Raw genomic sequence first — 25,395 nt, 5'->3', positions numbered from 1 at the left:
GATGTGATCCCTTGTTTGAAAAAGTGACCTCTAGCAGGTAACAGCTGGCAAGACAGGAAACATGGATATCATTAGATGAATATAAATGTACATTTAATCTCTATTAATTTGGCTAAGCAGTAACCTCAAAACATTCTCAGCCCAGCCTGTGCCCAGCAACCATGAAACTTTGAGTTGTTTGAGCTCTTTCATTACTGATCTTCTCCAGCAACTCAAATAACCTTTTAAAAAAGTAAGACAATAGTGTAAAGAGAGAGAGACTGTCCAGTTCTGTATTAAGAATAGTGAGGACGCTGGGTGAGGGCTGTGTGTTGGGGTCCACCTGTGAAGTGCTGACTTTCTTACACACCTCTGGAGTCCAAGTTGCCTGGACCTGTTGAAGTCAGCTAGAGCTTCAATGTTGACTTTGATCTATTTCAGCCACGGTCCTTGAGGGTCTTTACAGTAGGGGGTAATAATTTCCCACCTCAGAAACTGAGGAGTCCAGTATCCCAGTAGCGGGATCTGTGTGAAAACTGGTTTGTGCCGTCTTTCTCAATGTGATCGTTGTTCTAGGATTGTACAGACATTTGACTAACTATGTCTTATTTGGTTGTGGTTAAAAAAAAAAAAAAAGATTGTTATTGCAGTAGTTAAGTAATAAAATGGCTGGATAACAGGAAAATGGGCATTGACTGCAGCTTAAATCTGGATGTGTGTGGAATACAGAACATTATAAGCAAAATAAAAGTTAAAAAATAATTATTAACAGCAAATGTTCCTGTGAACAACCTCCTACAGTAACAGATGATTTAAAGCTGATATGAGAGGTCAACAGACATATACGAACTGAGCATTCCCACGGCAACCTTAATTTTTTTCAGGGCCCTGAGGGCACCCATGGGCCTTAATAGCACTGCCCAGCCTGCCCTGGTCCCCCCACGCACCCCGCACGCCCCATTTCAGCTCAGCCTGGGTCTGTCAGTCCAGTGCCTAGGGCTGCCCCAGCTGCCTGGCCCCCAGCCCCAGCAGTGCCCTGATCTTCATCAAGCAGTGACCAAGCCCCACGCCATTATTTCCAGACATACCTTATAGCCATGCTTATATACCATCAGAAGCTTACTACTCAGATTGTTGAATTTTGATACCAGATACCTTGGTAAACCACTCGGGGAAAAGAAAGTTACAGTCCAAGAAGTTACCTGTAAACAATTTCAGTATTTTTAGCTGAGTTATGTTACAATTCCTTGCTCGTCTTTGTTTACTGAAAGAATGGTTAATCTTTAAATTTACTTTATTTTTTCCTTCTTTTCCCCTCTATTCACTTAAACGAATGAAGCATCTCCTGCATCATGTTTCATTGTCTTTTTTATGCTGATAAAAGAAATGCGGATCAGAGAAACAACTGCAAGGTCTCCTAGAAAGTCCTAGTGCTGAAGCCCTGAGAAGTTGAGGGCTTGCAGTCTTGTGTGGGATGAGATCTTGCCTGGAAAGTAGCTGTACAATGTGGGCAGCAAGCAGTTTCTGGCAGGAAAAGATGAACAAGTGATAGGTTTTGTATTTTTATGTTTGACCTGAAATATTGTAGGATTCATGGCTTTGGCCCCAGAGGTCCATGCCTTGTGCTGCAGATTTCTAAATAGTTCTGATGAAAATGGCAAGTGCTTGTCTTGAACAGAATCATGATTTAGATCTGGGAAAATACACAATATGATAAAAAAGCAAAAGGTTAACTCTCTGTTTAAAGAAGGTTACGACTTAAACCTTGCAGGTCCCTTAAGCTTCTCTTAAGCCTTTGGAAAACTGATGACTGTCAGTATAGCACAACGAAGGGTGAACTTGTTTGTTTTTTCCTTATATTGAAAACTAAAGTTTCTGGCCTTCATTTTGATGCCTCTCAAATTCAGTTGAAAAGGAGATATTTGATACATTTGAGAAATGTACATGAATGATGTAAAATGTCATAAAGCTTCATCAGGTGCAGAGGGAGTGTCTTGGTGCTTGATTGCCACCCTAGTGTTCAAGATTAATTGTATGTGCTAAGATTTTATTTAATTTTCATTTCCTAAGTATGAAGACACAATCACCATCTTTTGGGCTACATTTGCATTTTGCCAGAGATTTAAGCTTCAAATCATATTGCCACTGATCCTGAACTGGCTTGTTTAAAAACTGGCTTGTTTTATCTTATTTTAGTTGTGTATTGCAGGGATATTCCTTCCCTTGGGTTTAAAGGCAGATTTTCTGCAGGCAGAATAAGGAATGAGGCCACTTAAAAGCAGGCACTGTTTTGAGAAATGTGTTTTGGAGTGCGTGAGATGAGAGTGAAATGGGTTTAGCTGAGCTGATAAATGTTTCACTTGCCCATGCAAACGTGGTCTTCCTTTGGGACTGCTGAAGAGCTGGGTTTTGCTCTCTGTTTGCAGGCGAGCAGCAAGCATGAGCTTGGCAACACGCGACTGTGAGTGCCAGGACCCTGTGATCTGAACCGCGTCTTCAGCTGACTTCCCAGTGGCGAGGTGCTGTTGATCCTGTACCATGGAGGACTGCCTTCACACCTCCTCCGAAAACCTCTCCAAGCTGGTGAGCTGGGCCCACAGCCATGGGACCATCTGCAGCCTCATCCCCAATCTCAAGCACCTGCTCTCCGAGGGGGCCCACGGCAACCTGACGGCCATGTGGGGCTGTAGCGCTGGCCATGCCTACCACTGGCCCCTGGCCGCCACTTGCCGGGCCGGCTCCCAGGAGCGTGTCTGCTTCCAGGACAGCCGCAGCTTCAACTCGGACAGCCCCAGCATGCTGGGGGTGCCCTCAGAGGCACAGGCCAGCCCCCTGGAGCGCTACCCAGTACGGCCGGGGAAGGCCAAGCTGGATTGCACCCGCACCCGTGACTCCTGTGACTTCTCCTACTGCAGCGAGCCATCGGAGCTGGGCGAGCCCGTGGAGGAGTATGAGGATGAGGCCACCCTCTTCGACATGGTCTGTGAGTCCTCCGTCACCGACGAGGACAGCGACTTTGAGCCGCACCCCCACCGGGCCCCCGCCGGCCCCCGCAAGCGGCCGGCTGCCAGCCTGCCCACCACTGCCCAGGCCCAGCCTGCCGATGAGGGTGGCAGCGAGGTGCTCCTCAAGAAGATCAAGCAGGAGCTCCCCGAGGACTACTACATAGTGGCCAACGCCGAACTGACAGCCGGCGCCGATGGGCCAGCCCTGGCCTTGACGCAGATGTCCAAGCCCAAGCCGCAGGCCCAGGCCGGGCCCTCCTGCCTGGGCCCCGCCAGGGCCCTGCCCCAGCCCGCCGCAGGCCCTGACCCTGACCCGCAGCGCCTCTCTGCCTCCCCCCCCGGCCCGCCCCGGCTGGCCACCCAGAGGCCGCCCCGGGGCCCTCTGGCCTCCCCAGCACGGGGGGCAGGCGGTGGTCCCGTGGCCGCCCTGCAGGTGCCAGCCACCAGCTCCAACGCCACCGTTGCCGCCGGGAAACCCATCAGCATCCCCCTCTCAGCCCTGCAGCTGCCTGGTCAGGAGGAGCCGCCGGCCGCTGAGGAGACCCTCCCGCCCGCCCTGCAGCTGGCCCCAGGCGGCGAAGCGGCTGGCTCGCCCTCGGTGAGCGCTGAGCCCGAGGTCAGCTCCAGCCAGCAGCAGCCCACTGCCGCCCCTGCCACCACCCCCGAGGCAGCGGTGCAGTCGATGCCAGGTAGGACGCTGGGCGGGAGTTGAGGGGCGGTGGTGTTTTGGGGGTGGCCCTGCAGGCACGGTTCGGTGAGGGAGTGGCCAGAGAGGACGTGCTGCATTGCATGAAGTGACCCGGTCCCGCCAGCTCGTAAGTTGGTAGATAGAGAAACCCTGCCCCCACTTGGAAGAGGATTTGGAAGACCTCAACTGAGCAAAGGCCAGAAGCAACCCCCATGAGAAAGTGTACCACTGCCATAGGGAAAGCGCTCTTTTAGGACAGGTTTATAGGTCCGTTTTGGGTGCAGTTGTGTCATGGGAGAGGGCGTGCAGCCGCCTCGCTGTGTGCATGGCACGGGGAAGACATGAAACCTGGCTGTGCACTCTTTCGATGAACCAGAAAGAAGTGGTCTCAGCCAGTGGAGCCTAGAGCTGGGGGTCGGGTGTTGCCTTCACCCTGTCAGAAGAGTGATGTTTGACATGGAGAGGCAAAGGAGGGCACAAGGAGAGTACCTGCACTTCTAGAAATCTTTATTAAATGGTTTCCCTGACCTATAAATCAGAGTAGCCTGCAGAGACAAGAAGGACAACCGCAACCTTAACCACAAAATTGATAACACTTAAACTTTAATCCAAGAGAAAAAAAAGATTTTTTTTTTTTTCACTTTTCTCAGTGGAAGTTCTCATATCCCATGTCCTCCATTTTTTTCATCTCTGGCTGCTGCCAAAGCACCAAGGATTGGCACAAACAGATCAACATTATCGGATAAAGAGCATGTTAAAACAGCTACTTCTGCTGAATGATTATCCCATGTGCAGAATAACTCAGTGTTGGCTGTAGGTCTTCTGGAGGGGGAGGAAATCTGTTTCTTGAGCAGTCTTGCCAGCTCTGTCTGGACCTGAGTGCAGACAGTGCTGGCTTTGCTCTTCCAGCACGTGCGTGTGCCATCCCGGGAAGAGGTGAGGGCAGGAGTGTGTTCTTCATCTGCTCCCTTGCTGGTTCAGCCTAGGAGTGTCTGGTCAGACAGAGCAGAGCCAAACCACGGAGGGGGGGAAAAAAGTGCCTATATGCAGTCCCTGTGGCAGCTACTGTAAGCGCTAAAAACAATGACTTTAACAGCCTGGATGATACTTCAACCTGGACACCCTGAAACCTGATTGAACGCTAGTAAATCTATTAATTGACGAGAGCCTGCAGATCTTGTTGCGAAATAAAACAATGGGCAAAGTTAAATACCCAGTTTTACTACGTAAAACCCCACTAAGCATTAGAAATTAGGAAGGATGATAATTGTCTTAGTTACAGCAAAGCAATTCTTCTTTGGGACCCATTTCTGCATGGCTGCATCTTTGAGATGTTACTTTGTAGTAGTCCTGTCATGTAACATCCCTCGTGGAAATTCCCTTACAAAACTCAGTCTGGTTTAGAACTGACTCTGCTCACCTTAATATGAGAGAGATGGGATGCCTGATGACAATCTGAATTGCACAGTAAACCTACTTACTCTGCATTCCTCAGTTTATAGCATATTACTGCTGTATATACTAGAGCTGGTTTCTGTGAACGTGCCCCTGCAACTTGCTCAGTCTCCAACTTGCAAGATGGGACAATGGAATACAAACCTAGGCAGAATTTGTCCATGTAGGTGTGTTTTATCTGGGAGAGTGATTTACTTTCAACAGATTCATTAAAAAACCCAAACCCTTTCAAACTGCTTTTGCCAGGTCCTCAGAAGCCAAACAAGGTCAGCAGTTGTTACTGCTTAGGGTTAAACCTTAGAAGAGCAGATGCAGCGCCACATTTTCACATTTATATAGTTTCCAGAGCAGGGTTGGTCCATGTCTAGTGTGTCCTCACAGTGTGCTCACTGTGAGGACAAAGTGAGATTGGATCTGGATTTTCACCCACTGTGTAAATCAAGCCTCAAAACCTCCTAGCACTTCTTGCATAGACAGCAATGTAATCTCAGTGTGCTGTCCAAATTTCAGTTCAGCCAGTTATGTTCTCAATATTTAAATTTCTTGTGGTGTTCTCAAAAAGTGTGACACAGTTCCTCTCCTCAGCCTAGTATAATGTTGTTGTAATATGCTGTTACTGTACTCAGAGGTAGCTGCATTTTAACTAGGGTAAAATGATTGACATACAACTAAAACTTGATACGTCAGTGAAGTCTCCTATTTCCATAGAGCCTGCTCCTTTGGGAAAGAAATGCTGGCATTAATAAATCTTCAAGTTGCAGAAAAGTGGGCAATGTTGGCAAGTGATTTATCACAGATGTGTAGTTCTGCACAGCAGATCCTTGCAGATAAAATGTGGAGGGATTAAAGACTAGAGTAGGGTGATGGCTCATGCAAAGTGATTTCGTTAGGTTGTCTCTTAACAAAGAGCAATGTACTGGAAGTGGTGCATGATACATAAAATTTGAGCAATGTTGAACTACAAGAGGATGTTTATCTATCCTACATAAAAATGTTTCTGTCCTAAACAGGCAGAAACAAGGATGAGTATAATTCTTATGTAGAAAAAGGCAGGAAATAATTATACCAAGGAGCCTAGAGCTTTTGTTAGTTTAGACACTGGGTGGATGCTTGACAAACAAACAAAGGTACAGTTGAAAGTAAGCAGGGAATTTAAGTTCTGCCTTGTCCCCTACAAAGTGTTGCTTAATTTTGAAATAATACGTGAAGCCTTGCTCCTGGTCCCATTAGAACTGGTCGTATGTTTATGAGGTCTTTGCAGGACTGAGGCCTTAAATGATAAGTTATGATTAAAGGGTGCGATCCAACCAGCAAGAAATACTACTTTGAGTTTTAGCTTAAGTCACATATCCTTGCATTTGTATCAGACACAGCTGATAGTTTCCATGCATGGTAATCTCGTAGGTCATCAAAGTTGGAGTGAGATTCTCCATGAAATCAAAAATCTTGATGATATATGTTAGCTTAGGCCAGTTTAAGCCACATTATACTTTTGGACTAGTTTCTCTTTCAAACATTTCTTTTTTTTTCCTCTTTTACTTTCTTTAATTAAACCATGGCGACTGAACGTGTAAGCAGGGACTTCACAAAGGTATTTTCATGTCTTAAAAGTGAAGTGGCATCCCAATGAAGATTCAGTGAGGTTAGACACTGATTTCTGTTGGGTTCAGGTCTCCATCTAAGCATTGTAGAATATACTGAATTATTTTAATTAAGCTTCAGCCCTAATAAGTGGACATTCATGTGTGAATTTTCAGATTGTTCTTTACCACTTTATTAGCAAAGCCTTCAAGAATACATGTTGGTACTATTTAGTCCTTTTTTTCTTGTGGAAAAAATGAGAGGACCTACATCTGATAGGAGAGAGATTTTTGCAGTGGTGGAGAGCAGGGAATTTCTGCAATTTCTGCTTTCCAAACAGCCTCTTTTGTCTTTTCCTTTTGCTAATACTTGGTCTGTTTTTTATGTCCAAGAACCAGCAACAGCAACGTAGGTCACCTCAGTGAAGGTGGAAGGTGAGTAAGAAACATTATGCTTTAGGGTGCAGTACATGCAGCCTAGAGAAATTAGTGACATTTGGATGTCTGAAACCATGAATGGGAAAGATTTGGTATTATTGCAGAAGGATATGGAGGAAGACTATGGCTCAGAGGAGGATAGAGCTTATTGTGTAGGAAGGCAAATTTTGATTCTCAGAGAGGTAGGACTTACTTTGTAAGCAGAATTGCTGAAGTATTTATGAAGAATACTGACTTTCCACCTGAAGGCTAAGGGTGAAGATGTGCTTTGGATTAACAAGACAATGCAGCAAGATATCTTAGTCCAACACTGGTCCACTAGCTCCATACAGGAGCAAAGAGTTCCATAAGGACACGCTAAAAAGATGTCAAATCCATATGTACAAAATGTGCAGAACGCAAAGAGTAGTGAGTAGAGATGCAAAATAAAAAATCTTGTAAATGAAGTGACTAGGGTTGTTGCTTCTGTCAGAGATGTGGCAAATCATATTCTGTGGGTACCATCACAATGCCATCATGCATATCCATCGCTGAACTTGCCAGGCTGCTGGGTGATGTTTTACATGTACAGGCATTTCCAGAGTTTGGAAGGGAAACAGGTTGTCCACAAGCACCTCTGCTTTCTTAGTCAGCGTGCTGCACACTGTCCCTCCGCCATGGTTATTGAATGGTATTGGCAGTTGAATGCGTTCCGCGATGGATGGTGCCCTGGTCGTGCTGAGGGCAGTACTTAGCCTCACTGACTCTGATGTCTCCACTCGGAGCTCCTCCCTGTTCTTTTCTGTAGCTGGTATGTCAGGATCCCAGATCAGTGCCTGGTGATCAGCTTAGCCTGGTGACTTGGCAAAGATCTAATTCTGGTCCTGTGCTCTCATCACGGGAAGGTGCGAGGTGGGATTGCAGCCTTTCATGATTCGCACCTAACGTGGGTTGACTCTCGCTCTGCTCTCAGTATGGACATCCCTGTCGGTTGCAGGTGCTCATATAATGTCTCTATCTGAACATGAGCATTATAAAATGCAGTGCCTCTGAGGGTTGTCTGATGTTGATGTAGAGCTTTTAGGTGGAATATTTTAAAGTATTTTTCTGCAATCAAAAGAACTAGGACCTCTCCCTGCCCTCCCTCTCTCTCTCTGCAATTGTGTGGGTTTAAATTAAGTGGGAGCTGAGATCCTCATGTGATCATAAGACTCATGGATTAGGAGCTGTTAGATGAGCATCAAAATGTTACAAGACTTAGAGAAAGAAGTCCCCCACACCTCATGAATTGCCAGTTTTGACTAGGTTTAGCTTAAACTCCCAAATCACTGTTTACACTGCAAGGAAAAAAAATGTGTCAGCTAGCACATTCCAAAGAAGTACAAACAAGAAAAAATAATGCCTTTTTTTAGAGGTGTATAAAGCATCAGCCATACATACAGAAAGGCCAAATTAATCCCTGCTGTAATTCTTCCAAGTCCAGTGGAACTGTGCCAAGAATGAATGTAACACAAGGCAAATAATCATGTCAAAAGAAAGTTACAAAACTTTATTTAAGCTCTTTCAAGGACACTCAAATAATTGCTGATCGGTCTCTGTATTTGTAATTTACATACAAAGATTGATGACCTCTGGCTAAAGTGACTGCTGAAGCCTGCCTCCAGGGACATACGCTGCTGAATGTGGTCAAGCGAACAATTAAACATATGTAGGGGTGAGACAGTCTCTTCCTCTTTGTGTTGGCCTAAAGAGTTCAGAGTCCACTGGTGACTCTTTAGGTCCCATAATTGATATCTGTTCTTGCTGTAGTAGCTGAACTAAAAATAGTAAGTGCTGAGATACATAATTACAAAAAGCATAGTACCATAGTACTTTTTTTTTTTTAAGTTGCTTATTTAGAAGAATAAAATTAGATCATTATAGTTCTAATTATCAGAAAAAGAAAGCTAGTGAGTTGATTAACCACCTCCTGCCCTGCCACTGCCTTCTGATCTTGCAGCATGGATTTGCCAGCCCACTCCCACCCTTAATTATCTGTGTCCAAAAGCTGTTAAATTAGAAACTAATGTTTTGGGGGCTTTATTCTAGAAGATCTGCTAAGGAGGCTGATATAACTTATCTTTACAATATTGTAAGGGAGTTCTGTTTAAAAGCAGGACAGTATCATAAAAAGGACAAATTCAGCTTTGGCAAAGTAGTCATCTGTTTGCTTTTATCATCTGGGTACACAGCATGACAATCAAATTAAAAAAAAATGAAACCACAGTACTAATAATTCTAATACAAGAGTATGTTTTATGAAGCTGTTCCTACAAGAAGCATTTATCAAGTTATTAATACTTGCAGGAGAACACTGAAATGAAGACTCATCAAATATTAACATCTTTAGATTTTCACTGTATTTAAGAAATGTATTTATCACCATTTCAAGATTCCACATGTATTTTCTTTAGTGGAAATTCCTTCCAGACACAGAAAGTTCGTGCCAGCCTCTTTGCAACCTTGAAGACCAGCAGTGGACTTGTCGTGTAGAGGGCGATCTTCTTGTGGTCCTAAATATTAAGTATTTATCAAAGCAGCTATGCACACAAGAGATTAGGCTGCCGCTTTTCTTGATGTCAGGGCTTGTTTCCCCTGTTCACCACGGACCTCCTCCAAGTGGAACTACCTGCAGCATGCAGAGGCATCTCCTGGCAGCAGCATTAGTGGATATATAGATACATTTTGGAGGAAACTGTTCATAAGTATTTACGCTGAAAGTAGGTTGGTGTGGGAGATGTTTGGGGATGGGCTTTGAGTTGTATTCCTGCAATAAAAGCTGCATAGGCCTATTGATCCTCTGTAACACGCGAGTAATGGTAGTTTCCATGCAGTCTGTGGAAGTTGCTTGCCTGTAGCTAGGAGAGAGTTGAATCCGTACCCTTGGAAAGATCTATTGCAGCCAGGCCCCAGCAGTTTTTAAGGATTAAGTCTGTAAAGCATGCCAAGTTCAGCTGCCAAACAGTCGGGAATATTCTCTGGGATTCTGAGCAGAGGAATTGCATCACTGAGAAATATTGACACTTCATTTAAATATATATTTCTAGTTCAAAGTACCATAGCACAAACAGTATTAAGATGGTGTGTCATATTGGAAGGGAAACTGCCCACTTCAATGAACAGTTGTGTTCTGGAGCATCACTGCTCGTTTCAGACTTAGAAATGTACCCTCTCCCCCATTACCCCAACATGAAAGGAAGAAAATAAAAAAATAAGCACAGGCGAGAAATAGAAAACAATCATTTTTGCAAGACCAACATGATCTAGGTGCTATACTCTCCCTGTCACTAAAGGCATCTTAAATGGACTACTGTTCTGTGCAAAGTGCTGTGTTTTGCGATACTGGTGTATAAAGGAAGAAAATAAGGCCTCTGCTGGTTCCAGCTGTCCTGAAAACATATGGAAACAACAACGGAAATGGGACAAGTCTGTACAAACATCACTTCATTTTTAGGAAATAGAAGATTATTTAACATGGTGGTTTTGATCAGAGATCTGTTTTCTTTGTGTGGTCTTTGCAATTGCTCTGTTTAATTTTGGAGCTATTTTCATCTTATGATTTGTGAGTCTCTAAGTAAGAAAAGAGAGGCAAGGCAGGATCAGATTGGGATCTGCAGAGGAGATGCAGCACAGCAGCCAAGTGAGACACTGACCCTGGAAAGGCCTCAGACACGCACTTTCCTTTTGCACTTTGGATGGAGTGCTGGAACGGAAAGGGAATACAGGACTTGGCGTTTTAGGTCAGGATACTTTCTGAGAGTGTTTTTCCACTTTGGATGAGGCTGGTACTTCAGTAAATGTATCTACAGAAGAACTATTTTACATGTATTCAAGGTCTAAGCTTTTAATAGCAGCAGTAAACCTTGGGAAGAACTGTTTTCACTTGTGTCCATGACGGGAGCATGCCATTTTTGCATAAGCTGTTCTGTGAAGGCAGCACACAGTGACTTCTTATTTCTCCCATTTTCCTCATACCTAGATTACTTCCCTCTTGGTGAGTCTTGTTCTGTCATGTCATCTTCTTTTTGTGCTTGCAGTGAACCTAGAACCTGCTTGAGCATGAAACAGATCAGTATAAATTTTTGAGTCTATTTTCTGTCTATCTAAGCCAGATAACAATTTTGAATACAGAAATTCTTGTTTGAATTTTTCCAGAAAAGAAAACAGAAGCATAATGGTAGATATTTTATCATGGCTGGCACATGCTTGCTAAAACATCCAAATCCTGGAATCACTGAAACATGCTGAAATCCATCTTTCTTTGATAAAGTATGCTTAAATGAAGCATATGCCCATGCTGTTTTGCAGGAAGTGTTGAACCAGGCTATTAAATCAAAGCCTCAAGAGAAAGAAACTGAAATGCTTGCTTTCTCTGATCAATCTTTCTTGCTGGGGCACTCCATAGACTGGTCACACAAAAGCTGCTCTCAACATTGGTTGTTCTGAACAGCCTGAATGTGGCTAGTGGCCTCTGTGGGAAGACTGGGCAGAGCTGTATTTTCATTTCCCAAATGAGTCTGCATTTGTCTGGAGCCAAGCAATGATGCCCTGCAAAAACGGGAGGATGCTACTATCACACAAACTTTGTCTCAGAGGCAGCAGTTCCCAGGTCCTGGCTGCCACTGAATCCTGCCCCTGGTGGGAGCCGCGAACAGGGCTTCCTGCATGCAAGTCATGTAAAAAGTGGTGCTGAGGGCCTTGTTGAGTCTGATGAAAGCTTTATGTTATGTGCTTAATTATAAATTGACCATTAAGTGCATTGGCTGCATCTTAGGTCTAACATATACCTGTCACTCCCATTAACTTTAATTAAACAGTAAGTGCACACACACACAGAGAAATACTGTATGTGTTCCTGTTGATTAAGCTCAGGATATCTTTAGACTGCCAGTTGACACTGCGGTCTGTTGTGGCTTTTCATTAACTAGGTCTTCATGATGAAAACATCACTTGAAACCATACAACTGTGGATTAATAATACTTAATGACTTGCCGATTTGTCCGGGGGGCGGGGGGGGGGGGGGGTGCAGGGGTTGCGGGGAGAAAATAAAAAGCTGGCCTCCTGTTTGTTCAGAGAAGGAAAAAATTGATTCTGAGCTATTCTGACCCAGGTCACATCACCCCAGTGCAAAAGCTGAATGTGCTGTATTACTGAATTATTTCAAGGAGGACATACCTGTAGCCAAAGATCAAGCCTGTGAAAGATAAGGATGTTCATCTCTGATCTTTGAATAACTTGCTTCAATTTTCTGTTTACACTCACCTCTCTCTTAACTGGGTATCTGCCTAATCTCTGCTTTACTACTGTGGCTGGTCAAGGATAGCAGTATGAATGAGCCACAGAAGCATGGATGTTTTTGTATGGGTATAATTTAATTTTGTCCACAACTTGGAGCACTCTTCTGATTTTAGTGAGCTCTCTCCTTCAGTCATGTGGATGTGCCAGGTTATGGGGTTTTTTTTCTGTCATTGACTCTTGGGAAATGGAGCGCTGCCAGTTGTTTGGGACTTGCTCTCTCTTACTGACTATACAGCCAAGAAAACAAATTAACAGACAGGAAAACTGTTATTGGCATTACAGCACAGCATTCACGCCTGTATGCTGATATATGCTTTGCTTTTTGCTCACAGATTTGCATTTCCTCGCTCCTGATTTCAGATAGCCCTCAGAAAACTTACAGTTTGACAAATAACTTGTCCCATTTACCATTCAGTCATACAGTTGATAAATACATCAGACTGTTTATTGTGCTACTGCATAACAAAATAGCCATATATATGTATAACATACATCCATAATTATATCTACTAAACTATACCCCATGTCACCCCTTACATGAATTAGTTGGTGTTGGTTTTGGTATGAACTCATTCAGTAGCAGGGGAACTGATTGTTTATATCCTATATAGAAGAGCAAATTATTTTTATGGAAATAACAATACAATCCCAACAGGAAAATTTTGACAACGTAATTACAGAGGAGAAATAATAACAATATTCTGAGCAGCTAAAAGAGGTGTGTATGTGTGTGTATGCTCTCTGTGTGTGTACATAGCTAGAAAAAATTTGAAACTCCTTGATTTATTTAAAGAGACTTTACTCAAGTAGACCTGCAAGAAGTGACTAAATATCTATTCAATTAAACTATGATAGGACAGAAATAAACGAGTTGTGCCATGAACAACAGCCTGGTTCCTGATGAATGTGTGTTGCTTACCTGTTCATCTCCTCTCTGTGGAGAGTTTCCAGCTGCTCCTGTGCCTCTTGGGACTCCTTGTCCTGGCAAATGCCTGGACGTGCCATGACTAGTCTGGAACAAAATGTGTGTGCTTTGGTCAGCCAGGGTGTGTGAGCAGCTGCCTAGTAGAGTATCTAACGCCTGAGGTCTGTGGCCTTTCCGCAAGTTGGGATGTATTCACGTCTCTGCCCTCTGCCCAGCTGTTGAGTCTCCCCCAACCTTGTATTTACATCTTTGAACTTCCACCCCTTCCTAATATGGTGAGAGTTGTGTTTGCAAAGGTTAAAGTGAAGTTCAAAGTCATCACTTTTTCTGGAGTGCGAGGAGGAGAGGACTCTCAGCACAGGCTCAAAACAGAAAAGCAGGCTAAAAAATCCACCTTAGGAGCTGTTTCACTTTAAGTGTTGCACTTCATCCTCTCTGGAGAATTGTGTAAAGAACTGGTCCTTAAATTCTGGTCTCTGGCCCAGTGAAGACAAAGGAAATATGTGCGTTAAAAGTGTGCATTGAAACTAGTTAGGCAAGGTTGTAAATTGTGAGCTCTTCATGGAGTTTGTGCCCTTCATAGCTTGCTTCACTCATACTGGAGAATATAAAGTGTGGAAAGGTAAAAGCAAATTGGTCTGGCTGGGCGAAATCACCAACAGAATTTCAGAAATAAAACCGCAAGCTCAGTAACAAGGCAATTCATGTACTTTGCTAAATTAAAGATGGGAGTCGGAGAAAAGGTACTGAAATGCAGTTCTTTGGGATGCATGTGCTGTGATCTGTGTAAGCAGAAGTCAATGGCACGAGCTCCCAAAATGTTTCCTATTACACCTGCAGTAGATAGTTCAGCCAGAACAGAAAAGGGGACCTTTTGATTCACTACCAATGGCACTTTAATAAAATAGAGGGAAAAATGTCTGCAGTCTCTAATAAGCAATATATCAACTAAGCGCTGTCAGCCTGTGTAGAGAGCTCCACAGCATGATATATTATGTTAATTACAGTCATGTGGGCCTCATGCTCTTAAGTCTGAAACTGCTCACATTCTCAGCTTGATTTAAGAATACGCTTTGGCCAAGACATAAAGTGCAGCTTATTATGATTAATGTAATAAAATATTTATTACATACTCCTTTTCTTTGTTTCACTGCTTGTTGCCCCAGTTAGACTGCCTCATTCTGAAACAGTGATATAAATTAAATTTCAGATGATGAGGATCCTCATCTGTTTTTAATCTCTCTCTTCAGTGTTGTTCTTTTTTTCACATCCCTTTGTTCTGATTGTCCCTTCTCTCCCCCTTGTCTTTATTTCCCTCCCATGTTTCCCAACTCTGCTTCTCAGCTGCTGTCTGGAGTGAATCAAAAGCAGGCAAACTTCATAGCCCTGGGTCATCCCTTCAAGACCTCTTGCATTGCTTTCTCAACTATGCTTATTAAAGTTAGCTCTTAAATGCAATGACATTAAAACAGGTGGTAGGCTGTAGCTGAGAAGACACTAAGCCTCTGGTGATGTGGGGTGGCATGTAAAGAGATGACTAAATTGTAAGGGGATACATGTTTGTGTCCTGTTTCTCATTCTTCTTCCACAGGGCTTGCAACTGCAGACAGGCACAAAATTCCACTGCGCCAAATTTTCCAAAATGCTGTACAAATTTGTGCCTGTGATTTTGTGCAAACCAGCCCACTAGTTAAATTGCTAGCTGAGCAATCGGTGCTTGCGAGATCTGTTTACACATGTAAATCTGGCTTTCTCTGTATGAGCACGTAAAGGTAGAAGACTTATGGAAAATGTAGCTTCTTGTTTTTCTTATGTAAGAAATGGGTTTTTGCCGTGAGAATTTGTATTTTTCCCCTAATGCTTCATTAATTTTTAAATGATAAGCTTAATTCAACAAAGGAGGTGTTTCTCAGATATTTACAGTTTTTTCTCTCCCCATTTTGATTTTTTCTTTTTGTTTTTTCTTTTAGCAACTTTTGAATTGGGTCATCTTATACATATAAATGTTATTCAGTTGTGCCCCTGTTCCGCCTTCTAAACATACAATGACTTACTCCAGTTTAATTCGACATTTCTACATAAGCATATACTTAAATCCAGAATGCACTTAAAATATGCTTTGTTGAATTGAAACTTAATTGAGAGAAAAACAGATATTCTGCTGGGGATGTGTGTGCAACAGTTTCTGGACTGGTGCCAAGCCAGCCAAGTCCTCTTGGAAAACGAGTGCATTGCTTCTGCCATGCATCATCCAGCTTCCAGTTCTCAGGGTAGGTTAGACAATCACTGACATACTCCTTTAATTCCTTCTGCCACAGATTATGAAGTAAATAACATGCTTTCAAAGAGCAACATTTCACTGTATTGCTAAAAAGTCCTGGGTAAAAAAGAATTCTGTTTTCCAGAGTTAAATTTTTAACCTGAAGAAAATCATTGGCAAAAAATGTCACTTGTCTTTAGCCTTAAACTGAAATCAGTACTTTCAGTTTTCTAAGTGGAGTTAGCCATAAATTAGTTGGGAATTATTAGATTATACGGCTTAATACAAAGATACATGCTCAACATAAAGCTGGCATTTGCTTCACATTCTAGGTAGTGGTTTGCAATTTATCAACTCCAGCAGCACTCCAATTTCACCAATATACCTGATTTTTTTAACCTGAGCTCTGAACGAGGAGCAATTATGTGTTAGAAGTGAACATAGTTAAAGAAAGTTTAGTCAGTTATTTTGAAAGGAAAGAGGTTTCACATTTTTTTTAAAGTTTTCTAATGTTTTTAGGTTTGCAGTACAGAAAACTCCAAGCATGGCTTTTACATCCACCACTGCTACGAAGAGTTGGGTCCCTGAACCTCAGTCAATTATATAAGGGTCCAAATAATTTGTTTTTATAAACCTCCTGTAAAGGTAATAGCTAGTACGGAAATAAGGGAGGGATGAGGAGGGAGAGGTAGACCTGGAGCTGGTTCCAGGCTTGGTTATAATCCAGGTGACTGACTTGGAACAGGGCAGCTAAAGTGGCAGACTCACGTCCAGCTGTGAGCCGAGTACAGTTTGCCTGGACGCCAGCTAAGTACCAGATATATGGGTTTCTCCAGTGCTCTTGCAAAATATCTTCTGCTTCTGCTGTTCTCCATGCTGTGCCCCAGGGAGCAGCTGTAGTGTCCTGCTGTGAAGTGCTGCAGTGTTGGGCAAGCCTGGGAGAGCTGGAGTTGGTATATTTGTTCCTGCCAAATGGAGGTGGGATCTGGGTAAATATGAACTGAGTAGCTCCACTGTCAGGGTACAGAGGAAATGCATCCCATTTTGCATTGCAGCAATTCACACCAGTGCATCACAGAACAGCTTCAAAAGGAGATAGGAGACTATACAATCTCATACCCCAGAAATACCACTGTAAGCGTTCAGTGGAAGAAGTGAAATGTGAGGTAAAACTAATGTGCAACACTTGCCTTTTTCACTAGCCCTGACAAAACCAAAACCAGACAACTAGATGAAGTGGAGATCATACTCAAATTAAAACATTTTTGATTTAGAAAATGCATTTTTAGAACCTTTGTGTTGAAATAGCTCAGATGTCAGGTGGAGGAGGAAGGGAGCCTTGTACAGATCAAAGTCTCTATAGCGCTGCTGTTTTGCGCCGTTCATCAGTGATTGCTAGTATCCGCTGCGTAAAAGGTTGATCCAGTCAGTCATAGGAGGACATAAATTCTTAATCCCTTGTCATGGCTGCAAATTTTCTGTCATCTGAGGATCGTGCAGTAGTCCCATTAATATTGATGTGAACTTTATTGTTGACTTTGCTAGCAGCCAAATTGCACCTTGTATCTTTTCAGGCTGTTGTGGTGAACACAGACTAAAAACCAGCACTAGTGTCTGAGCGAGCATCCATTTATCAGACCATTGTGTACCTTGCAAAAAATGTATAGATGACTAAAGTTTATTTTAGTGACTTCTACTTCATGGAGATACCAATGTATAAATATTCCCATGCTCATTTGCTTGTAATCTATGTCCTTTTTTCTTTGACAGAATCTAAAGCTTTTTAATTTTAGAATCATAAAATATTTCACTGATAATTTTGTTGGAGGAAGTTAACTGAATAGAAGCATAATGTGTTTCTGCCAGAAAATGTAGCATCTTTCATAAATGGATTTTAGTTAATAAATTTCTATCATACTACAGATTTTACATGCTAATGAAAGCCTTTTCTGAAAATGTTAAACTACATAGAGGTTGACTTAATGTAGTGGAAGTAGGGAACTTTAACTGTTAAACAGAATTTAGTAGCAACATCAGATGGGTAGGGCAGAAATTAAAGAAAAAGTGCAGGAGCACTTTCTTCTACTTCAGTAATCTGCAGCTAACAAGTTAATCCTTTGATCCTACAGAGCTCAGAAGCTGTTAGATGTCAAAACCTGATGAAAGTCTCCAGGCAGTCACAGGCTTTCCCCCCCTCTTTTGACTCTGACTCACCAAGCCTAAGTTTAAATAAGTATGATTATTATGGCACAGGAAGTATGCTTTATTTGGCCTTAGGACTTCCTACAGAAATGGTTATTGTTGGATATTAAATACTTACATTAAAACATATTTATTTTTGATTTAAGCCTTTGAGTACTGTGTGTGTGTAGGACTTGCCCCAAGGAAGTTAGTGTGTACCAGACAGTAAAAGTGCCAAAAATATCATTCTCCAAGTGTTTAGCTCTCCCTGTCTCTTAATCTCAGGGTATTTCTGTGAATGCTCAGAGGCACTTCTGCTGGGGAGACCTCCTGCTCTTACCCTCACCTTCGCTCTTTGGTGGCGAGATGGGAGAATGGCTTTCACTTGGTTATTCCTGTGATACAGTGAAAACCAGCTGTCAGCTTTCTAAGTTTTGCATGCAGAAAGAGGACTGTTATTGGGGGATGCCATGGTACGACGGTGGCATTCAGCCACTCCTGACAGGGAAGCTGTACACTGCTTCCAGGAGGGCACGTTTGTCAGAGGGTCCCCCAGCTTTTCCCCCCCATAACTTGACCATACCTCCCTTGCACAACAGCGCGACCTCTGCCCGCTGTGGTTGTTGACTTGAGAATGTTGTTTGTCTGCAGATACCTTCTTGAAACAAGAGGGGACAGGAGAAAAGAAAGGTAGGAGCAGGCTATGGTTTACATTCATGGTTTTAGTGGGCTGTGTATGGCCATGGCCCATAGGTTGGATATTGCTGCCTTTCAGTAATTGCAGAGCGGGGGCAAGAGCCAACCTGCAAAGTGCTGGGGAGTGGAGAGAGAGCACTTAGCTCCTGTGTGGAGATACGTGGTGCCTTGTGTGCAGTTAACTAGGCTTTGTCACCTGAATGAAAGCATTTTGGTGGAAGCAGGTCTGCTGCAGAAGCATTTTCCTAGTCAGAACACAAATTGGGCAGAGAAGACACTGGCTGGTGATGTGATAACCACCAAGAAAACCCACCTTACTTTTAATGTACTGCTACTGCGATCTCACTGCCTACCTCAAGCAGAGTTTAAGACTGTTTGCAATAATAGCTTGGGTTCATGACTCCCACTAATGTTACAAACCCTCTCTGAACATTAACAATCTGCATCTGTCTGGCGTGAAAGCAAGTGTCTTTCCCCCCGCCATACATGATTACAGAGGTTATGTCCTTTTCAGGGAGTTTGAGTGTGTGTATTTGTGCGAGCTGAAATAAAAACAACCCTGAGTTTGATAACTCTGCTGATAATGTTAAGTCTTGGCTGCGTTAAGATCAGATTATGAAAAGATCAGAAGACAGCTGTTGCGTTGTGGGAGGGATCATCTCATGGTTGCGGGCTGGCCTGGGACACTCAGCTCCCACTAGGTTGTCTGTTCAATCTCTGCCAGGTCACTTTGTCTCTTTGGCTACATTTAAACTGGGACATCTAAACTACTCGGCACTTTTTCAAACTCTTAGTTGGGGGTTTACCCCGGATCCCACAGTAGGGTGGGTTTTATTGGCTTTTTCTGCCATGTTCTGGTTTTCTTGGAAATGAAACTCCAATGTAGGATCAGATAGGAAACATGAGAGCTCGAACCATGTCCTTTGTGCAGTGATGCAGCTGAGGGGGCAGGACCTCAGGAAATGCATCTCCAAGTCAATTTTTTTTTTATGTTTCTGCTCCTAGTCTTTAAAACAGGGGTAACAGCACTACCAACTCCATAGGTTGCGTTATAACAAGGAAAAGGCATTAAGGATAGCTTGGCTTGGTAGATCAATGATGACAATAATTTTTGGTTGGTTGGTTCAGACCATTTTACTAGCCAAGACAAATTACACCATATCATGAGAGTATCTGTCTTCCTAGAGCCTAACAACAGACACCTACAGAAGACTCTAACAAAGGTGCAGGCATATATGACACGTCCTGACTCTCCTATCCTCCAGCAATTTGCAGCTCAGGGCCTTCCTGATACAGAGGTGTTCTCTTGTATTGAGGAGCGCTTTGTGATTTTTTTTTTTCTGTGCTTTTACCCAGTTTTGGAACCCATGCACACTGAAGAGTTGATGATACTGTGAGCAGTGGAGGCCCAAGAGCAAACAGGTTTATGTTTGCAGTAGTGAAGGAACTAATATAGATCCCCACTTGTGTTTTCTGTAGTTTCCAGCAGGTCTACAGAAAATTAAAGAAAAGTAGGCCCTGGCCAAAAGAGCTTTTGGTCTCTACTCAGCAAGATGCAGCAAAGTGAGACCAAGCAAACATCTGCAAACTGTTGTATTGGAAACACTCCTATCTCAGGACAACAACATTGACTTTCAATACCCAGACCCAGAGATGAAGTCGTGTACCTCAACAGTTCTTCCAGCTTGTCAGATCCTTACCATAACTTACACGTTTTCAAAAATTCACTGTGATGGCACTTAAGATGCCTTTTAGTCTTGAGTTTTTAATGATTGAATTACTTTTATGTAGCCTTTCTTTATCTGTCAGTCTGGGTGGATTTGTAAGGAACAAAATGACATTACACCAGCCTAATCTTCTCTGACAGGGTCACAAGGCCATGTGGCTAGAGCAGAAGCAATCAATGCCAAATATCCAGACTGTGGTAAGGTCTTTGATTCTGTTTCTGCTTATTTCCTGTAGGCAAAGTAGAGATGTGTAGAGTAGATGGATTTGTTGTAAGTATTCTACAAGGGCCATTTGCAGACTGCACCCAGAGAATAATTTTTGTGGTCTCCTTGTCCTGTCAAAGGTTGTACGGAAAGGATGCAAGGTGCGCCTGGCCTTGGGCACCATTTCATTAGTGATCGAAATGGCATAATTGTACTGGGTCTGGCTGGGATGTAGTTAACTTTTTTCGTAACTACCCATATACTGTGCTGTGTTTCGCATTTGTGACTGAAACAGTGTTAATGACACACCAGTATTTTGGCTGTTAATGAGCCAGACTTGCACAGTGTCAAGGCTTTCTCTTTTTCCCACTCTGTCCCCCACAGCAGCTAGGTCTAGGGTAGGCAAGAGGCTGGGAGGGGACACAACAGGGACAGCCGACCCAGACTAACCAAGGGGATATTCCCTGCCCTACGACATCATGCTCAGCAATAAAAACTGAAGGGAAGTTTTTTTGGGGGGAGGTGGGCATTGCTTAGAGACAGTCTGGGCATTGGTCTGCTTGTGGCAGGTGGTGAGTGATTGCCTTTGCATCACTTGTCGTTTGGGTTTCTTTTTCCTCTTTTCCTTCAGTTGTTAAACTGTCTTTGTCTTGACTCACGGGTTTTCTCGCTTTTGCTCTTCCTATTCCCTTTCCTATCCCTCTGGGGTGGGGAGTGAGCAAGTGGCTGTGAGGTGCTTAGGTGCTGACCAGGGTCAACCACCACAATAGTAGAGAATAAGATTATGAAATTAGCAGAAAACAGAAAGTTTGATGATATTAAAAGCATGCCTGGATACAATTTATGTCTCCATGGTAGTTGGAGATGGATTATGTGGTTTCTCTCAGCACTGTGAAATCTCCTTCATTAAATGGAGAAGTAAGACTTCAATGACATGAAGAATTACATCTCCTTCCTCAGCTATCCTAGGCTATAAAGAGCTGTCTTAAGTTAGGCTCAGCTGCATCGTCTGCTTTTGCTGTGGATGAAGCGCATATGCAGATGATGACAGTGGCTCAGCTGACATCTGATGACTTTGGCTGTCTCAAACTCTGTCTGTTTGGTCTCACTGCCTGCCTGCATTTGTCCCATGCTATGAGATATCCCTGATATTTGAGCGGTCTCATAGGAAGAGAATAATCCGCTACCAGTGCAGGCTGGATTCACAGTCAAAATTGACATAGCTCTCCTGATGTGGCTGGATGAGAAGCTGACCCATTATCTTTAACATTTCCCACCTGCCTTGTGGAGTAACACCACAGCACTGCAGGAATGTAGTGTTTCTGGGGTACTGTTTCACTCATGCAACTTCAGGGGATCTTTGATTCAGCATGGGTTTTATAACTGTTAGCTGCAGATATGGCAATTTTCTTTGCAGATTAAGGAAAGATACCATAACATAAATGACTGACTGGGTGTCACTGCTGTGTTGTGACAGGCTATCCTCTAAGAAGTAGTGAGTGATGACGTATAAAACCGAGCCATTATATGTGCTGTTTATATTGAAACAGTACTTAAAATGTGGGCTGTCAGTCAAAGCACTGATTTACTTACACAGTGCTATAATAAGTCGTGGTGGGTGCAGTGAACAGGGTACCAGAGTAAATGTTTGTTTCGGAGCTTCAAACAGCATTGTCTCTTTATTTCCAGCCTGCATCTAGCCATAATAAAAGGATCTATCCTATACATTGCCTAAAGCATGAGACTTCACTGCAGGCTGCTAGGAGCTCTTTGATACTGACATCAATATTAAAACCAGTTTCTGAAACAGGCTGGTGACCTTTTCTTTTTCCCCTTGAGCACAATTTGAGCAAACCTTAGTGCTCTGTGGCAGCATTTTTCATGGCTGCAGAAGCCTCCAAAGGCCTCAGCTGCAGACCCCCACTTCTCTGTGCTTTGCAGAGGGTTTGAGGACCCCTCTCAATAGGTTTCACTGAGTGCTGTGGGTGCAGCAGATGCCTTGCAGTGAAGACACAGGAGCTGGTCCCGGGGGATCTAAGCTCAGCCCTGTTTCTGGCCTGCTGGCAAGCCCTGGGGCAAGTCACTCCCTGTGCCTCTGTCTGCAGCTGTGGTGTGGAGGTGATGGGATGAACTCTTCTTCAGAGTCACTCTGTAGATGGATGGAAGGGGAAGCTGGCCAGCTGTGCACTGAACTTTCTGCACCGCATGAAACATTGCAGGTGGGCTAGGGAAGGAGATAGGGCCTCCATCCTTTCCCTGCTGCCTCCCCTGTTAACAGGCTTGCAGGGCAGAGTGGGTACAAGGAGCAAGCGTCTGAGCACTGCTGCAAAGCATGGGTGTGCTACATGGCCTGACATGAGCTTGGCCTGAATGACAGCGAGGCAGTGGGAGCTTCACCTGGTCTCATGCCACTTTGTGGTGTGTATGTTGGGTAGGAAACACCTGGCGAATGTTACTCTGGCACTGCTGAAAGGACACCAAAATGTATGGGTTTTGCAACGAGATAGAACAAAAAAGAACTTGCTTTTTTCCCCTCTTCTGCGTATTAAGTGGAAGAGAGAAAAAAGAATGTTCCATTCACAATTACAGAGAATAGTCAAATAGTTGAATTTTTCTTCTTTGCATTTGCTGTTCATTTTGTAAAACCATTAAGGTTTTTCACATTCATAATGACAGTTCCACCTATGTGCTTGTAAGCTGCATCCTTGTACAGACAGATAGTTTGCATATGCCAAGAAAACAGTCCTTAAGTACACACATCACTTACATGTAAAAAGCTTTTCCTTTTTTATGCTTACGATCAGCCCAAAAATCAGCTGTCAGTTACAACCATCCTAGCGGTAGCATCTGAATATTGTGGTTTGATATGTCACTGACTGTAAGGACCTTTGAGTATAGCCTTATAAAGCAATATAAAGTTTTTTCCAGAATTTGATTTTTCTGCAAAATGAAAAGAAATGGTCACAATTGTACTTCCACTGTCAAGGTACAGCTTAATTATGTAGAGAGACTGTATAATCATGTTTTTCTTCCATATCTTCTGATGTGAACATATTAACTATTTTTTTTATTCTTGTACATTTGTAAATTACACATTGCTCTGTAGTAGTTTTACCTGCCAACTCCTTTGTCAGGATGTGCTGCATTATTTTGTACTGTACATTTCTGTCTATATTTATTTAGCTCTTTAAAAATGTGTCTGATTAAAGATAATTTTTACTGTCATAAGTATGATGCTTTAGTTATTTTTTGTAGAAAAAAATTGGAACCAGTACAACCTCTGGTTTCACAAATGAAGCAATTCAGAATGGGCTTATTACTCGGATTGGGCCCTGCACACAGCATTGGGATCCACAGAAAAACCTTCTACCTTGCATTTGTTCTAAAAAGCAGATTGCCTCTAATCTCACTGTTTTCCACAAATCTCCATGCACAAAACTGTGCCCCAGTGTCATGAGGAGCTCACTTTGGTTTTGTGCCATACTCTAGTACATCATTTGTGAAACTGAAGTTGGCATTTCAGTCATGTGACAGGTATGTAATGATGTTTTCCAGTGCTCTTTGTGAAATTGATTTTAATTTTTTTTCCTTTTTTTTCCTTTTTGAGGAAATTTGTTTTGGGGAAAAGCACATCGCACAAACTCACTGCTTCTGCTTTCTTTTGTCTTTCCCCTTCTCCCTCTTCCAGACCAGGATGAGAGGGCGGCGGAGCTCAGCAGGGAGCAGAATGAGAAGACCATTCGCAGCACGCAGACGGCTCTCCGCAATTTCCGAGAGTTCCTCATCTCCAAGTACCCCTCTGAGACCCGGGAGATCTACGTCATCCCCTGCAAAGAGCTTGATGCCTACCTTGCTTCCTTCTTTGTGGACGCCAGACAAAAGGATGGGTCTGAATATGAGCCAAACAGTCTGGCCAACTATCAGTGTGGGCTGGAGCGGTATCTCAAAGAGCACAGATATGGATACAGTATTACGAGGGATAAGGAGTTCAAAAGGTCCCAGGAAGCTCTAAAGCAAAAGCAGATAGAGCTGAGGTGTAAAGGAAAAGGAAACAAGCCACACAAATCCATGAAGCTCACCTTTGCTGATGAGCTTATCCTGCGCAAAAGAGGCTTGTTGAGCCGGTACAATCCTGAAGGGCTGCTGAACCTTGTCTGGCTAAACAACACTAAGGCGTTTGGACACTGCACAGGTTTCCATGGGTCCACCCTCAAGTGGGGAGACATCCGTCTGCGGGTGACAGAGACCGGGTTGGAGTATCTGGAGTGGATGGGGCCGGACAACGGAGATGTCAACGCCAAGAGCAAGAGAGGTGGGACGGACTCCCGGGTGTACGCCACCCAGCACTCCCCACAGACCTGCCCCGTGCAAGACTACAAGGAGTATGCCCAGAGGCGGCCTCCAGCCATGCGCTACGAGGATGCGCCTTTTTACCTGTCCATCAAACCCGTTGTCAACTTGGCCGCGCTTCACTGGTACAATTGCCAAGCCCTGGGGAAAAACAAGCTTGCCAAGATGGTAAAGACGATGTGCGAGAAAGGCAACATCCCCGGCCGGAAGACCAACTTCAGTGTCTACCAGAGCTGTAGCACCCTCTCAGAAGCGCAGAGCAACCAGCTGGTGCTGATCTGCAATAACTTGAGCCAGCAGGCTGCCCAGTCCATGGCAAGCCACTCCAATACTGGCAACTTCATAGTGTCAGCATCCTATGACTCTTCCTCTGACACGGCTTGAAAGAGGGATATCACCTGAACACTTCTTTCTTTTCCTTTTTGTTTCAAGCGTTGAATTTGTGCCCAATAATACACATCAACTGTGATTGTACACTATTCCCCCATAGCCCTCTCTCCAGTGTTAATTCACTTTATAAAAAAATATAAATATATAATATATTTTTCTTTTTACAAATAAGTCAATAGAAATAGTTTAGTATTACTAAC

At 43.4% G+C, this 25,395-nt stretch overlaps 1 protein-coding gene across 1 annotated transcript; it reads left to right on the top strand.

The window, feature by feature from the left end:
* Positions 1 to 2,517: 2,517 nt before the first annotated feature.
* On the top strand, positions 2,518 to 25,189 carry KIAA1958 (KIAA1958 ortholog). The gene is given in 3 exon segments (XM_050913109.1): positions 2,518 to 3,673; positions 7,101 to 7,142; positions 24,144 to 25,189. Coding segments are annotated over 3 exon segments (2,244 nt in total).
* The last annotated feature ends 206 nt before the right edge of the window (positions 25,190 to 25,395 follow it).

Source organism: Gymnogyps californianus, chromosome Z, assembly GCF_018139145.2.
Source record: "Gymnogyps californianus isolate 813 chromosome Z, ASM1813914v2, whole genome shotgun sequence".
Lineage (NCBI taxonomy): Eukaryota > Metazoa > Chordata > Aves > Accipitriformes > Cathartidae > Gymnogyps > Gymnogyps californianus.
The sequence above is the reverse complement of the archived record's forward strand: the minus strand, read 5'-3'. Positions and strand labels throughout refer to the sequence as shown.